The sequence below is a fragment of the Loxodonta africana genome, chromosome 18 (genome assembly GCF_030014295.1).
Source record: "Loxodonta africana isolate mLoxAfr1 chromosome 18, mLoxAfr1.hap2, whole genome shotgun sequence".
NCBI classification, from domain to species: domain Eukaryota; kingdom Metazoa; phylum Chordata; class Mammalia; order Proboscidea; family Elephantidae; genus Loxodonta; species Loxodonta africana.
Genome location: NC_087359.1, coordinates 58742561 through 58757149, shown reverse-complemented (window position 1 = coordinate 58757149; position 14589 = coordinate 58742561). Strand labels below are relative to the sequence as shown.

Below are 14589 nucleotides of genomic sequence, written 5' to 3'. Positions count from 1 at the left end.
CAGAGAAGTGACCCCCCCCCACCCAAAATACTTTCTGAATCAGCGCCATCCCAGGCCTGAAGAGGGCTATCTTGGGCAATTACTGCTGTCACATATTCTTCCTTTACCCTGATCCTCTTGTACCTTCCTGTTAGCTACCCAAGCGTCTGAGTTATCTAGCGGTGCTATAACAGAAATGCACCGCTTTAACGAAATTTATTCTCTCACAGTCTAGGAGGCTAGAAGTCAGGATTCAGGGTGCCAGCCCCAGGGGACGGCTTTCCTTCTCTTTTGGCGCTGGGGGAAGGTGATTGTTATCAAACATCCCGATTGAGGAGCTTCTCAGCGCAGGAGCCCCGAGTCCAAAGAACACGCTATGCTCCTGGTGCATCTTTCCTGGTGGTATGAGGTTGCCCCATCTATCTGCTCGTTTTTCACTTTTACGCCTCAAAAGAGATTGACTTAAGACACAACCTAATCTCGTGCATTGTCTTGCCTCATTGACGTAACTGCCTCTAATCCTGCCTTATCATGGAGATAGGATTTACAACATATAGGAAAAGCCCATCAGATGACAAAATGGTGAACAATCACATAAAACTGGCAATCGTAGCCTAGCCAAGTTGACATACATTTTTTGGGGACACAATTCAATCCAAACAACAAGGGTTGGGATAGTTTAAAAAGAAGAATATGAATTTTCCACCAGCTTGTAAGGGCAGAGGATCCCCTACCAAAATACGACACACATTTTTGCATGAGTTTGAGGCCTTGGGAAAAAAGAAGGACTTGGCTGCGCAGTGGAGATCCAAATATTCTAGCAACTTCAAAGTACTTATGAGAGGGTGCAGAAGGTGGATGATCCCCTATGGACAGGGCCTCAAGTGTGCTGGTGAACTCAGGCTTGAATGAAGCACAGAGGAGAGAGAGCCAGAATAAATGGGTACTTGATTTAATAATCTATGCCCCTTGTGGCTGATATGTTCTCCATTTCCCTGGGATGGATTATATTGGGGAAACAGGAGAGTGAAGCCCCTATTTGTGCTTCTTTGTCCACATGGCCTCTTATGGAATGGCTACCACGAAGGATTCTAGTTTCAGCCCTGCTTTTTTTGCCTATGGCCCTTGATCAACACCCTGTTGCTTTTATGTCAATATTTAATATTTATATTTCAATTCCTTACCACATGGCTAGAATTGGTTACAGAATTCATATATTTTAATATGAGAAAAACAAGTAGTTTACAAGCAATGGTGAGAAGCCAATATCAGAAAATAAAATTTGTGGGTAGCCTGAGGCAGGATGGGGTTCACACTGTGGTCTTGACTTCAAGCAGTTCGCTTTCCTCACCGGCCTCTGTAGTAGTCTCTGTAGGCTCAGCCTTCTCTGTTGTGACTTCTCTGGTCTCCCTGGGATAAGAAGAACAATGCCAATGGCTCTTATTCTTGAAAGGAGCAATTAAACTTTTCATTACCTCCTCATTTTATTATTTTTCTTTTTTAAAACATTCTATCGATTTTGTTGTTGTTGAGAATATACACAGCAAAATATATACCAAATCGACATTTTCTACATGTACAATTCAGTGACATTGATTTCCTTCTTCGAGCTGTGCAACCATTCTTACCCTCCTTTCCTGAGTTGTTCATCTGCCTTTAACATAAACTCATTGCCCACTAAGCCTTAGGGGCCCTTGCTGTTGTTGTGGTCAGTTTGACCCATACAGGTAGACCTTAAAAGAGCACAACGCTCTAAGGAAGACATTCTTTACTAGTTAAGCTAAAGTACTGTTTGGTTTTAAGAAGGCTTTAGGTGATATATTTGGTTGAAGCTTTAAAGATTATCTCAGGGTAATAGTTTTAGGGTTCATACAGCCTCCATGGCTCCAGAAAGTATGGAGTTCCTGAGAATTTGAAATTCTGTTCTGCATTTCTGCACTTTTGATATCTCCTCATTTTACATAAGAAGTTTAAATTGTCCCCAATCATTTACCCGGCATCTTTGTTAAAAACCTCATCCTCATCAAAAGAATCCTTGTCGTGTAGCTTCTGTGCCATGTTTCTCTTGCGGGTGTCACTGAGAGGCCTATACATATCCCTGAGCCAAAGTGGCTGCCTTCTCCAGAAAAAGCCCTCCTAGAAAAGAGAAAGGGACTATTAACTCTGAATCTCTCCTGCTTTCTCCCACCACAGCACTGGATCTTCCCCAAATGTACCTGACTTTCACTTCCCGACGGGCATCTCCTGTGCAGCAGACCTCGGAAAAAGCCCCTTGGTGGGAAACACACACACAAGACAATTAGAGATCCATGTCATTTTCCATGTCCCTCGTAACGCATATCTCTTTTTTCAGCAGGACTCAAAGTTTACCTGCACCCATAATCACGACTACCAAAATCAGTACAGACTTGGGGTTTGAGAACAACTCCATACATACTGGACTTAGAGGAGCTCCCCATATCTGTCCACAGGGCCCCACGATGTCTCTGGGGAGACCTCTGTACATGGCTTGGTATGGAGGCTAGGCAGAATTTTCAGGCCCACTTACCTCCTTGGCCAAGTACCTTTGTGCAGTGAACCAACTGCACAACCATACTGAGGAGCCCTGTCCAGAAACATTTACATCAGTCCCCTTCAGATTTGGACTCGTGCTTCATTCTCTGGGGAGTGGGGTAAGTGGAGGAGAAGGTGCTTCTATTTTTCTAGCTGCTTTATTCTGTAAGTCGAATCACACCAAATAAATGCCTGAGTCTAAGTACCCAGGTTAGCTCACTGATTTTCATACTGTAGGTGGTTACTGATTAGTGAGTGCTAACTGTAGGTGGTCATTGATTATGAAGTCAAGTTAAAGGTCATGAATAGCATTAAGAATAATCTGAACAGAACAGAAAATATCAGAGTGCATAGTGGGCAATAAGTTTAATGAAAAAAGTTCCCATCAGGTCGACTCCAACTCGTGATGTTCTCATGCGTGTCAGAGTAAAACTGTGCTCCACGGGGTTTTCACTGGCTGATTTTTTGGAAGTGGATAGCCAGGCCTTTTTCTGAGGCCTCCAGGTGGACTCAAACCTCCAACCTTTCAGGTAGGAACTGAGCGCGTTAACCCTATGCACCACCCAGGGACCCCAAGTGTGCTCAGAAACTATTTCTGCCTCTATCAGCAGCCACGTCTATGAAGTTTGCATGGACTGAGTCATGACATAAAGTGTAGCTCACAGTCCAAGCACAATGTCATCAGTGGAGAAGTACCCACATGGGAAGGAGTCATCCTCTTTCTGACATGCCCAGTAGTGAGACCATGGAGGAAAATATTTTCCCTTTCTCCCTCTCTGAGACAAGCTACTGTCTGAAACTCTTTAGAGTTAAAATTCTATGAGGTTTGGATAAGGGGAATACAGAGTGGGGGCTTAACAACTGTCAGGATGAGAAGTGACGTTTTCCTGACACTTTAGAGGAAAAACACGTATATTCTACCTTCCATCAGCCTTGAATGAGAACAGTCTTCTTACCCGAGACCATGTGGCCTTTCCTACCCTTTCCCTAGAGCCTCCAGGGAAGGCCTCTGGCCCAGCTTTATGCCCACCAACTGCAGGAAGAAACAGGTATAGCCTAGCTCTTCCCCTGAAAGGACTGGCAACAGCAGGCGCCTCTGTGCTAGTCCCATGAAGCCCAGCTTGGCCTGGGAGCTAATTTTGCTGGAGCCAAAGTATTAAGGTGAGTATGTTCTTCCTGCCTTTGGTAGTTTCCTCACTGAACACTGAGGGGATTGAAATAGAGGCCCTCTACGTTCTCTCCTAGTTCTAAAATTCTCTTTTAAAAATTGTCAGTCTATGAATGTTTTGTTATAGCTATTTGAACCACAATAAACATTAAAACAAAATTGCTGGACTAATATTTACCGTGAGGATCCTTCTTTGTCTTCCTCTGATGTTGCTCGATGAGCATAAATCTGTTTTGGAAGAAAGCATGATTGTGGTTATCCACCACAATGGCCAGTATCTTCAAACCTTTATTCCTTCCTTTTATTGATTTGAAGGCTCATCTCCACTGCCAGATGATGATCTTTTTGAGCAGAAGGATTCTACCCTCACTTACCCCTCAGTATTCTTCCACAGTACCTGGTTTAGGATCTAGCATTTATTTTAATGTATTTTATCGATGGTTTTAGGTAACACTCAACAAATAATTCCTAATAAAAACTTGTAAAAGTAGGAAAGGAAGGAAATATCTTAAACTTAATAAAAGTACGTACCATAAACTTAGACAAGAGCATTGCTTTAAAGTTAGGAATAAGGATGCGTGTTACCACTGCTGCTATTCAACATTGCTTGAAGGTACTAATCAAGGCAATAAGAAAAATGAATGGGATGTAAGTATTGGAAAGATAGAGACAAAACCATCATTACTTGCATGTGAAATGATGGTGTCTCAGTTATCTAGTGCCACTGTAAGAGAAACACCACAAATGGATGGTTGTAACAAAGAGAATTTTATTATCTCACAGTCTAGGAGGCTAGAAGTCCGAATTCAGGGTGCCAGCTCCAGGGCAAGGCTTTCTCTCTCTGTCAGCTCTGAGGGAAGGTCCTTGTCCTCAATGTTCCCAGTCTAGGAACTTCTCAGCGCAGCGTCCCTGGGTCCAAAGGGTGTGCTGTTCTCCTGGCTCTTGTTTCTTGGTGGTATGAGGTTCCCCTGTCTATCTGTTCACTTCTCTCTTTCATATCTCAAAAGAGATTGACTTAAAATAGAATCTAATCTTGTAGATTTGAGTCCCCCTTCATTAACATAACTGCCTCTATTCCCACCTCATTAACATCATAGAGGAAGGTTTTACAACACATAGGAAAATCACATCAGGTGACAAAATGGTGGGCAATCACACAGTACTGGGAATCATGGCCTAGCCATATTGATACACATTTTGGGGGGACACGATTCAATGCATAACAGATGGACAACCTAAAAAGCACAAGAGATCAACTAAAAATTTTTGAAAGTAATATGAGAATTCAGAAGGAGCCCCGATATGACAGTGCTTAAGTGCTTGGCTGTTAAATCAAAGGTTGATGGTTCAAACCCAGCAGCCACTCCATGGGAGAAAGATGTGGCTGTAAACTTCTGCAAAGATTTACAGCCTTGGAAACCCCATGGAGCAGTTCTACTGTGTACTGTAGGGTCGCTATGAGTTGGAATCCACTCAATAGCAATGGGTACAGGTAACATTAGGATTTAGTGAGGTGGCTAGATACAAAATCACACAAACCTCAACAGTTTTCCTATGTACCACCAATACCCAATTAGAAAATGTAATGGAAGAAGGATTTCATTCACAATAGCAACAAAAATGTATAAAGTACCTAGGAATAAACAAAAGATGTGAAAGACCTCTGTGAAGGAAACCCTATAATTCTTCTGAAGGACATTAATAAGAACTGATTATGTGGAATGAGATACCACGTTCTTAGAAAGGAAGTCTCAACATTGTAAAGATGCCAGTTCTCCTCAAATTAATCTACAAATTCAATGCAATTCCATTCTAATGCCAACATAGCTTTTCTTTTCTTTTTTTTACAAAACTGACCAGTTGACATTTGGTAGAGAAAATATGCAACAACAGCTTGAAAAGGATGAAAAAGAAGATCAAAGAGCAGGAGCTTGCCCTACCAAATATCAAATTATGTTGTACAGCAACTGGAATTAAGTAGGAGATACCGGTAGAGGAAAACAGAAGTCAATCAGTGGGACAGCACAGAGTCCAGACAAAGGCAGTATTTTAGATCAGCGTGGAAAGAAGGAACCATTCACTAGGAGATTATAAAACAACTGGATATTCAGATAGGGGGAAAAGATTCTGAAGTCAGCTATCCCAAAACCAAACAAAGAAAATAAATTCCACATGGACTAAAACATATAACACATATCACAATCTTACAAAAGTAATAGAAGAAAATACAGGAGACTGTCTTTATGCCGTGAGGTGGCAAAGGCCTCCCTAACAAGACCCGCACCCCATACGCCACGAGGACAGGGTGACGGACGTGATTCCAAGAGTGCAAGCACCTCCTGCTCTTCCCAGCCCTTGCCCCCTTTTCCCCTGGATTCTTTGTCTTCGTCTTGTTTATTTATAAAAGCTCCTCTTATATCCAACATATCAATCCTTTCAACGCTTTCCGTTGTATCCCTAGGCTTCAAATAGCTGGCACTTGTTTTTCTCTTTCAGGAGGCAAAAAAGACAAGGCTTTGTAGTCAGGGGATTATCAGTTCTGCTTTTGGTTTTGCCCTGGGGCCTTAATTTGATCTCCTTCCTCTGTAGAGGAGGGATCATAACGTCTTTCCCCAAGAGTTCTGTCAGACAATATACGCTGTCCAAAGCTTGGGATTTAAGTCAATGCTAAATTTGCTGTTTTGTTGTTAGGTTCCTTCAGGTTGATTCCCACTCATGACGACTCCATGTGTGCAGAACAGAACTGCTCCATAGGGTTTTCAAGGCTGTGATCTTTGAGAAGCAGATCACCAGGCCTTACTACCAAGGCACCCCTGGGTGGGCGTGACCTGCCAACCTTTCGGTTAATAGTCCAGCACCACCCCGGGACACCCTAAATTTGCTAACGGTAGTCAAATGTATCAAAGCTTTCTGCCTGTGGTATCAGGCTTAGAAGCTCTTTCCCTCCACAAGACAATAAAAATATGGCTTCTATTTCCTTCTAATACTTTTATGGTTTCTCTTTTTACATTTACTGAAATATGTTTGTTTAAGGTGAGAAATATGGATCTGCCGTTATCCCCCCTTCCCCCAATAGTTAGGCCACTGTTCTACTACCATGTACCCACTTCCCCCCAGTGACTGGAACTTTAACAGTTGACATTTCGAAAGTGTTAAGAATACATAGGTCTGTCTATTACTGGGCTCTGTCTGCTACTTCAAAATAAATATTAGGTTGTACTATTTCTCATTGTAGAATTGTTAGAGCGCCTTATCTTTCTTCCCTTGAGCACCATTATTGTCTACTATTTGTAAAACACTGCATGGTTTCAGTCCTCATAAATCTTATGATCTAAGTGGGGGAGAGGATACAAGGAGAACACAGAAATGAATACAAATGTAAGGCTAAACTGAACATAGGAATTAAAAGCAGCACAGGATTTATAGAAATGTCTAAAAAGGAGACACCCACAGGCTGCTCGGAGAAGCAGAGGGAACTGTTTGGGCAATGGCCAATGACTGTCTTTCCAGGTGTTTTGGCAAACTGACCCCATGCTGGTCCTCAGCCTCCCAGGCTTAGAAATCAGACTCTATTGCCAGTAAGAGAGAATCAGCTTCCTCCTTTTGGGGGCAGTCTCACCTTATCAATATTGCAGGACTGACCAAAAATCAGAATGTCAAATTATGACTTGACAGTGAGAAAGACACCTGTTCCACAGACAGGACTTCTGTGCCTACGGGATGAGGGAGCTGTGTCTCTGAGGAGACAGGCCTGTGTGTGCACTAAAGCACAATCAGAAGGCTACTTCCTGAGAACAGAATAGAACGTAAGGAACCAGCTGAATCCAGGGTTTCATGGAAAGATCTGAGGGAGCCTCATCCATCTATCTCGTCTTCAGGGACAGCCCTGCTGGTGGCCCTGACACTTCACATCTGCTGCCCTGGGCTCCATCCCTACTTTTGTGCAATGTTAGGACGGGCACTGCCCAGGTTGACCTGTTCCTTGCCTTTTCTACAATGAACTGACCAACCCTCCTGCTGATACACCTATTTTCCTTCCGATAGATCAGGAGGCCATCTGGTCTTTATATATCTCTGCTCTGCTCCATTATGTGTTGATCTTAAACCTTCCCTCCTGAGTGGCCATCTTTTTAAAAACTGTTTGCCACAGTTTTAACTTCTCTGGAGAGGACAAATGTTAGGGTGAGGAGCTGGAATGTAAGACTGCTCTGAACAGTAAAAAAGGTGAATAGGGAAATTAGGGTGAATTGGCAGAGTAGGGTTGTCAGTTTGTTAAATTCGCTAGTGGTTGTGTGTTCAGGAAATTAATAAACCATTAATAATTGAACAAAAAGCAAGCAGAACCAAACTTCTTACTGCAATATTTTCACTGAGCCTATTTAGACAATGCCTATAGGGTCTCTATGATTTGGAATCTACTCAATGGCTAGGGTTTTTTTTTTTTTTAGTTTACTCACTGGAGAAAAAAAGATGCTGAGTAAATCTAAGGAATCTACAAGGTAACACTTTTATCCTTTTGTTGTGTCCTTTCTTCCCAGGTTGATTGATCACTTCCTAAGAGTGGACATTTTCTTTTTCTCATCATTTCAACCAACAGGGAAAGAAATCAGGGATCAAATGAAAGTGACTGGTGTCTACATCAAATCACTGCCACAGTTTTGGGTTGAAGAAATTTTGCAATCATGTCAACACTGGCCTTCTTAAATTTAGCTTCTCAGAATAGTCTAATGGCTTGCTATCTTGGTTTCAACTCCACCAAGATCTCCTGGGAGTAGGGTTCCTTTCAAAATCCCTGGAATACAGTTTGTAATAAAAGAACCAAGCACATCCCAGCCCTTAGGACTGAAGAGGAATATCAAGTAGTAGCAGGTGGGAAAGTGGCTTTAATTTTCAGTTTGCGGCTTTTGAATCTATTACAAAGACAAAATATTATTCTGGAAACTTGAAATAATTGTTGTCCTTACCTTAATGAGGCAGAAAATTAAAATCATTACAACCACAGTAACAGATATCGCCAAGATGAGTCTGTGGTTATATCCATATCCTGGAACTTCTTTTGTGAGCTAAAAAATAGGAAGAAAAAATTTTTTTTTTTGTAGAAGAAAGAGATGAAAAGAATAAAAGCTAACTGTTCGGTTTCAAAACTCAATTCTTCCAGGTGAATCTAGCTTATAGGTTCATAAAGAACATACCAAATTGAATAATCTTACTATTAGGCAGTCTTCTTGTACAATTTGTGTATTAAGTCTTCTCCTCTACACTAGGAATAGTGGCACCATTCTCTAAATGAACAAAGTGGGAGATGATTTTCTTGGCCCAAATTACTTGGCCAAGATGAGATACGGAGTAGGAGCTTTGATACTCTAAAGGCATGTCCTGAACTCTGATGGAAAAGTCTGAGCCTCATGTTTCTGGAGTTGTTCTCACCTCACTTAACTCTTGCTCTTTTTGCTCACTCTGGACGTCTGTGCTCTCGTTGATGTAGTTCTCAGTTTTCCATTGGTCTGTATCCCAGTCTGACTTGGACACCTTGACTTCTTGGTGCTCACTGAGAAGCTTCATTAGGAGGCCTGTTCTGGAGAGGAGCTTGGCACAGGCCAGTTGTACCTGGAGCTCTGAGCAGTCCAGTTTCAATGTCCGCATAACATGAGCAATGAGCCTTCTCACATCGTTGTTGGGGATGAGGGACCGTAGCTGCTGGTTTAGCTGAGTTTCAAATTGATCCCCCAGGGATGAGAGCAATGGGAGAGAGGAGCCATGGGGCTTGGAGGGTAAGTCAGGGCCCATGTTCTGGTATTGCCACTGTGTTTCATTTGTTTGTTTAACAGGTGCCATGAAGTTGTCTGCAGTCACAGCAGAATCTGCAGTGGAAGGATCCTTATGGGCAGTGATTTCAGGGGTAGCCTCACCTAGCATAGTAGCATTGTGTACAGTAGTGGTTTCTGGAAATGGCCCTGAAAAAGGAAACCATTCTTGAAAAGGATTTTCTGGAGAACTCAGTTCTCCTGAAGATGAAAAAGCCTCTCGAGGAGGGGAATTTATGAGGCTCCTCACTGCAGAGGAAGGAGGTCTATTTCTAAGCATCAGTTTACGGACCTTTCTGAACCTTCGACTCGTTTTGGCATTTGGTCTCCTGTGAACCACACGAGAGCGAGATTTATGATAGATGTAATTTTTTCTGGAATGTGATACTGATTTAGGAGTCTCTATATTTTTAACTCTAGCATTTGCCTCTTCTAAGACAAAAAAGGTGTAGGACAAATCTTTTGAAAGGATTCTAACCTCAGGCGGCCCTTTTGAAGGAGGAGAGGTAGAAGGCCTGCCCATGGAGTATTGTTTCAGGGAAGAAGAGACTGCTGCCTTACGTTCCTTGCTGGATGAAGGCTCTGTGTTGAAGGAGATTCCCCCTAACTTCCTTTGCCTCCGCACCTTGAGAAGTCGTTCCACCTTCTTTGAGAGTGGCCTTAGGGGCCTTCTTGCTTTGGTCGTGTTCTCCATAAATGGCTTGGCCCCTTGTTTCCTCTTGATGCTCAGATCTTCCATTCCTTTGAAGTGCCTTTTCTTTATGCCCCTTGGCCTCTTGAGGACTCTGTTCATCTTTTGCAGCCTTTTCCCGACACCTGTTCTCCGGATCTTTGCCAGGTGGTTTTCCTGGGGTTGAGCAGTTTCCAATTCCTTTTGAAAGATTTGGCGTTTAAATTTGGTACCCAAAAAATTGGGATACGTAAGCATGGCAGTTTTTTCCTTCTTTTTAACCTCATTAATTTTTTCTTGAATTTCTGCATCTAACAAATTCTCCAGAAAATAGAGCTTCCTCAATTTACTTCTGTAAGTTGCATTGTTGTTTTCAGGCTTAAGAGGGGGATTCCCTGTGTTGTTCTGCAAATCACTCAGGGCCTTTTCTCTATCTTGTACCTTGGAAAAAAGCAGTTTAATGAATGGTAATAATGTCAATTCTATGTCTTCCAGATTTCCCGCCGAGAAATAAGGCAGTACGTAATTTAGTGCGCTAGTAACATCACTTTCATCATTAAAGCCTAGAGGCTCATTCAGGACAGTTGACAAGTTGACACTACTTCTGTCTGAGGATGCTTCTTCTGGCTCAATAGTGAGCTCAGTGCTGGTGTTCTTTTTCCGGGCTTGTAATGCCTTCATAAATGTTCCTTCTGCGGCCCCCAGAGATGCTTCTTCACCTGCCAAAACAGAAAGACTGTGATTGATAATGAAAGACGGATGGGACAGCTTTTTGTCAGTTCATAGCCATACGCCCCAGTCAAAGAAATGAGAAGTCAACAAAGATTTGAGCGCCATTTAGAGAGGAGAAAAATAAACCCGAACTGAAGTTTATGACTAGGGACAACAATGTTCCACTATGAATATGTCCACTATGTCCACCCTGGTTCTCTTCAAAAATTGGCAACCTACTGAGAACATTCCATAGTGTGAAACATAGTAACTATATTTAGATTATGGAGCTCTGGTGACACAGTAGTTAAGTGCTCAGCTGCTAACCAAAAGGTTGGCAGTTCAAACCTACCAGCCTCTCCACGGCAGGAAGATGTGGCAGCCTGCTTCTGTAAAGATTTGCAGCCTTGAAAACCCTGTGGGGCAGTTCTACCCTGTCCTATAGAGTCACCACGAGTTAGAATCGACTCGACAGCAACAGGTTATGAGACACGGAAGAGATCGGGCTGGCTGAATTAAAGGAGGGCTACACTTCAAGGTCCTGTGTGCTTGGCCAGCTATACTTAAACAGTCTCTGAATCTAAACCTATGTGCAGACCACGGTATAACTTTTGCTGCTGGCACCTGAAAACTGCTTGTGATTAACAAACTAAGTGCTTAGACAAGTTAAGGGGCTACTTTTCAAGGCCCTTTGTGCTTGACCAGCTATAAATTAACGATAATCCTTCTGAGTTGTTTTTCAAGGCCTCACCAGGTGCGGAGTGTGCACAATAAAGATCAATGTGGCCTATGAATGACCTTCCACATGAGACAAAGATAAACAGGGACCCACTGCAAGGGCTCAAAGCAAGATCCAGAGGCATCACGCATGTACAACACCCCAGAATAAGTCCTGTTCAACATCCTGGCAGCCTTGTGACAGACTCCTTCTCGGTTCCAGCCACCTCTGCAAGGAAGTCCACCTTGACTGAATTCTAACTGTGTGTGCACTTGTTTTTCATAATCCCTCTCCTTCTCCTTAGAAATATCCTCCCATCAAACGAATAAAAATAATGCCTTTTTCCCATCTAAAAACTATTATAAGCCCTAAAAAATCTTTTGTTCACTGAGAGACTGGAGGCTAGCGTAGGGGCAAACCCCTCTCTCTCTCCTTCCCGAGGCTTTTACTTTCTGTCTGTCCCTAAGAAACCTTTGTTCCTGTGGAAACTCTGAGCCTCTCCTGGTCATTCTTGGTCAAAAGACGGCAATAGCCTAGGCAGGTCTTAGTCCCGAGCTGGGGAGCCTTTCCTTGTAACAGTTATATTTAGGAATATTCTTTTGGTCCCCAAAGACAAATTGCCCAGAACTATTAAACCCAAGGGTAGAAGACAAAGATTCCCCCACTCAGGTAGATCCATCTGTAATTTTTCCTCACATTCATATGCCACAAACTGTCCTGCCTCAGACGCAGAGAGAGAGGGCAAAGCTTCCTCTCTCCACCTTTTCCGTGTGTTCACATTCTTGTTGGCAACACAGGTGACTACCTTGAAAGACAGACCTCTGAGGGGAGCAGGGGCACAGGTGTTAAAGTTGAGCCTCCAAATCCCACTGCTCACAGCTCCTCATCTGGACACGCCCTTCTCCACCCACCTGCCCAACTCCTTCCCTGGGTCCCTCCTGCCATATATCCTAGTCCCCCTAACAGAAGGCTCTGTACAGAATGTGTCCACTATGTCCACCTGGTTCGTTTCTGAAATTGGGCAGAGATCTGGGGTATAATAGGTTAAGAAATTTTCCTCCCCTTGGGTCTGCTAAGACACTTAAAAAATTTATTTTATTTTGTCGTTGTTGTTGTTGGGAATACACACAGCAGAACAAACACCAATTCAACAATTTCTACATGAGCAATTCAGTGACACTGATTACGTTCTTCAAGTTGTGCAACCATTGTCACCCTCCTTTCCTGAATTGTTTCTCTCCCACTAACATAAACGCACTGCCTCCTAAATTTCCTATCTAATCTTGCAAGTTGCTGTTGTCAATTTGATCCCATATAGATAGTTCTTAAAAGAGCACATGCTCAAGGCAGATATTCTTTACCAGTTAGGCTAAGCCATTGTTTGGTTTCAAGAAGACTTCAGGGTATTTTTTTGGTTTAAGGTTTAAAGATAATCTGGGGGCAATAGTTCCAGGGGTTCAGCCGGCCTCAACGGCTCCAGAAAGGCTGGCATCCATTACAATTTGAAACTCTGCATTTTTGCCCTTTTTATCAGGATTCTTCTATTGAATCTTTGATCAAAATGTTCAGTAAGGCTAGCCGGGCACCATGTCATTCTGCGTGCCTAGCTGGAATGTGTAATAAATGTATGGGATTACAGCAATTTCTGGATAAACGTAACATGAAGTCCTACATGCTAAAAGAGAAAAGGCAACTTTTGTCAGGTGACTACTTTCCTTTCATTGTATTTCATGTCTAATACTTTACTTGAGGAACCACCCAAAGCTTCTGACTGCATGAAGGTCAAATGTACCATTGTGCACTTGTGTTTCTTTTCCACAAGAATTAAAAGTATTTCTGTTGGTAGCGAGAGTCAAACGAGGACTAGGAGATCAACGGAAAGGAGGAGTATGGGCTTGTGGAGAGCTCAGAACTGGGGACAGGACACCTGGCCACCAGGCTATAGCACGAACACCTCTAATCTTGTTCCTCATCTGTAAAAGATTAACAGTGCCTCTTCTGCCCACCTCTGGGGAGGAAGGGAATAATAGAAATGTTTTGAAATAAGCAATACTGTTTTTATTTAAGCAGCAAAGTGCCCTTTTTCTTTTCTGTTTTTTTAATGATCTTTTAGATTTCTTCATGTATGATGTCCTTGATGTCATCCCACAACTTGTCTGGTCTTCGGTTATTAGTGTTCAATACGTCAAAACTATTTTTGAGATGGTCTCTAAATTCAGGTGGAATATAATTAAAGTTGTACTTTGGCTATCGTAGACTTGTTTTAACTTTCTTCAGCTTCAGCTTGGACTTGTGTATAAGCAATTGATGGTCGGTTCCACAGTTGGCCCCTGGCCTTGTACTGTCTGCTGATATTGAGCTTTTCCATGGTCTCTTTCCACAGGTGTAGTTGATTTGATTCCTGTGTATTCCATCTGGCAAAGTCCACATATATAGTCACCATTTACATTGTTGAAAAAAGGTATTTCCAATGAATAAGTTGTTGGTCTTGTGAAATTCTACCATGTGATGTCTGCTGTCGTTTCTATCACTAAGGCCATATTTTCCAATTACTGATCCTTCTTCTTTGTTTCCAACTTTCACATTCCAATCACCAGTAATTATCAATGCAACCTGATTTTATGTGTGATCAATTTCAGACTGCAGAAGTTAGGGAAAATCTTCATCTTTGGCATTAGTGCTTGGTGTGCAAATTTGAGTAATAGTTGTATCAACAGGTATTCCTTGTAGGCATATGGATATTATCCTATTACTGACAGTGTTGTATTTCAGGATACATCTTGAAATGTTCTTTTTGACGATGGATGTGACACTGTTCCTCTAAATTTGTCATTCCTGGCATAGTAGACCATATGATTGTCCGATTCAAAATGACCAACACCAGTCCACTTCAGGTTACCAATACCTACGATATCAATCTTTAAGTCTTCCATTTCATTTTTGATGACTTTCAATTTTCTTTGATTCATACTTTGTGCATTCCACA

General features: G+C 42.3%; 1 protein-coding gene across 1 annotated transcript in view; it reads right to left on the bottom strand.

Moving 5' to 3' along the window:
* Positions 1-1305: 1305 nt before the first annotated feature.
* The window catches only part of LOC111752500 (leucine-rich repeat-containing protein 37A-like), a 55542-nt gene continuing 42258 nt past the window's right edge, over positions 1306-14589 (bottom strand). The window contains 6 exon segments of the mRNA XM_064271457.1: positions 1306-2115; positions 2196-2250; positions 3879-3928; positions 8665-8763; positions 9128-10351; positions 10616-10893. Of these exon segments, the coding sequence (XP_064127527.1) occupies positions 1969-2115; positions 2196-2250; positions 3879-3928; positions 8665-8763; positions 9128-10351; positions 10616-10893 (1853 nt within the window). The 3' untranslated portion in view covers positions 1306-1968.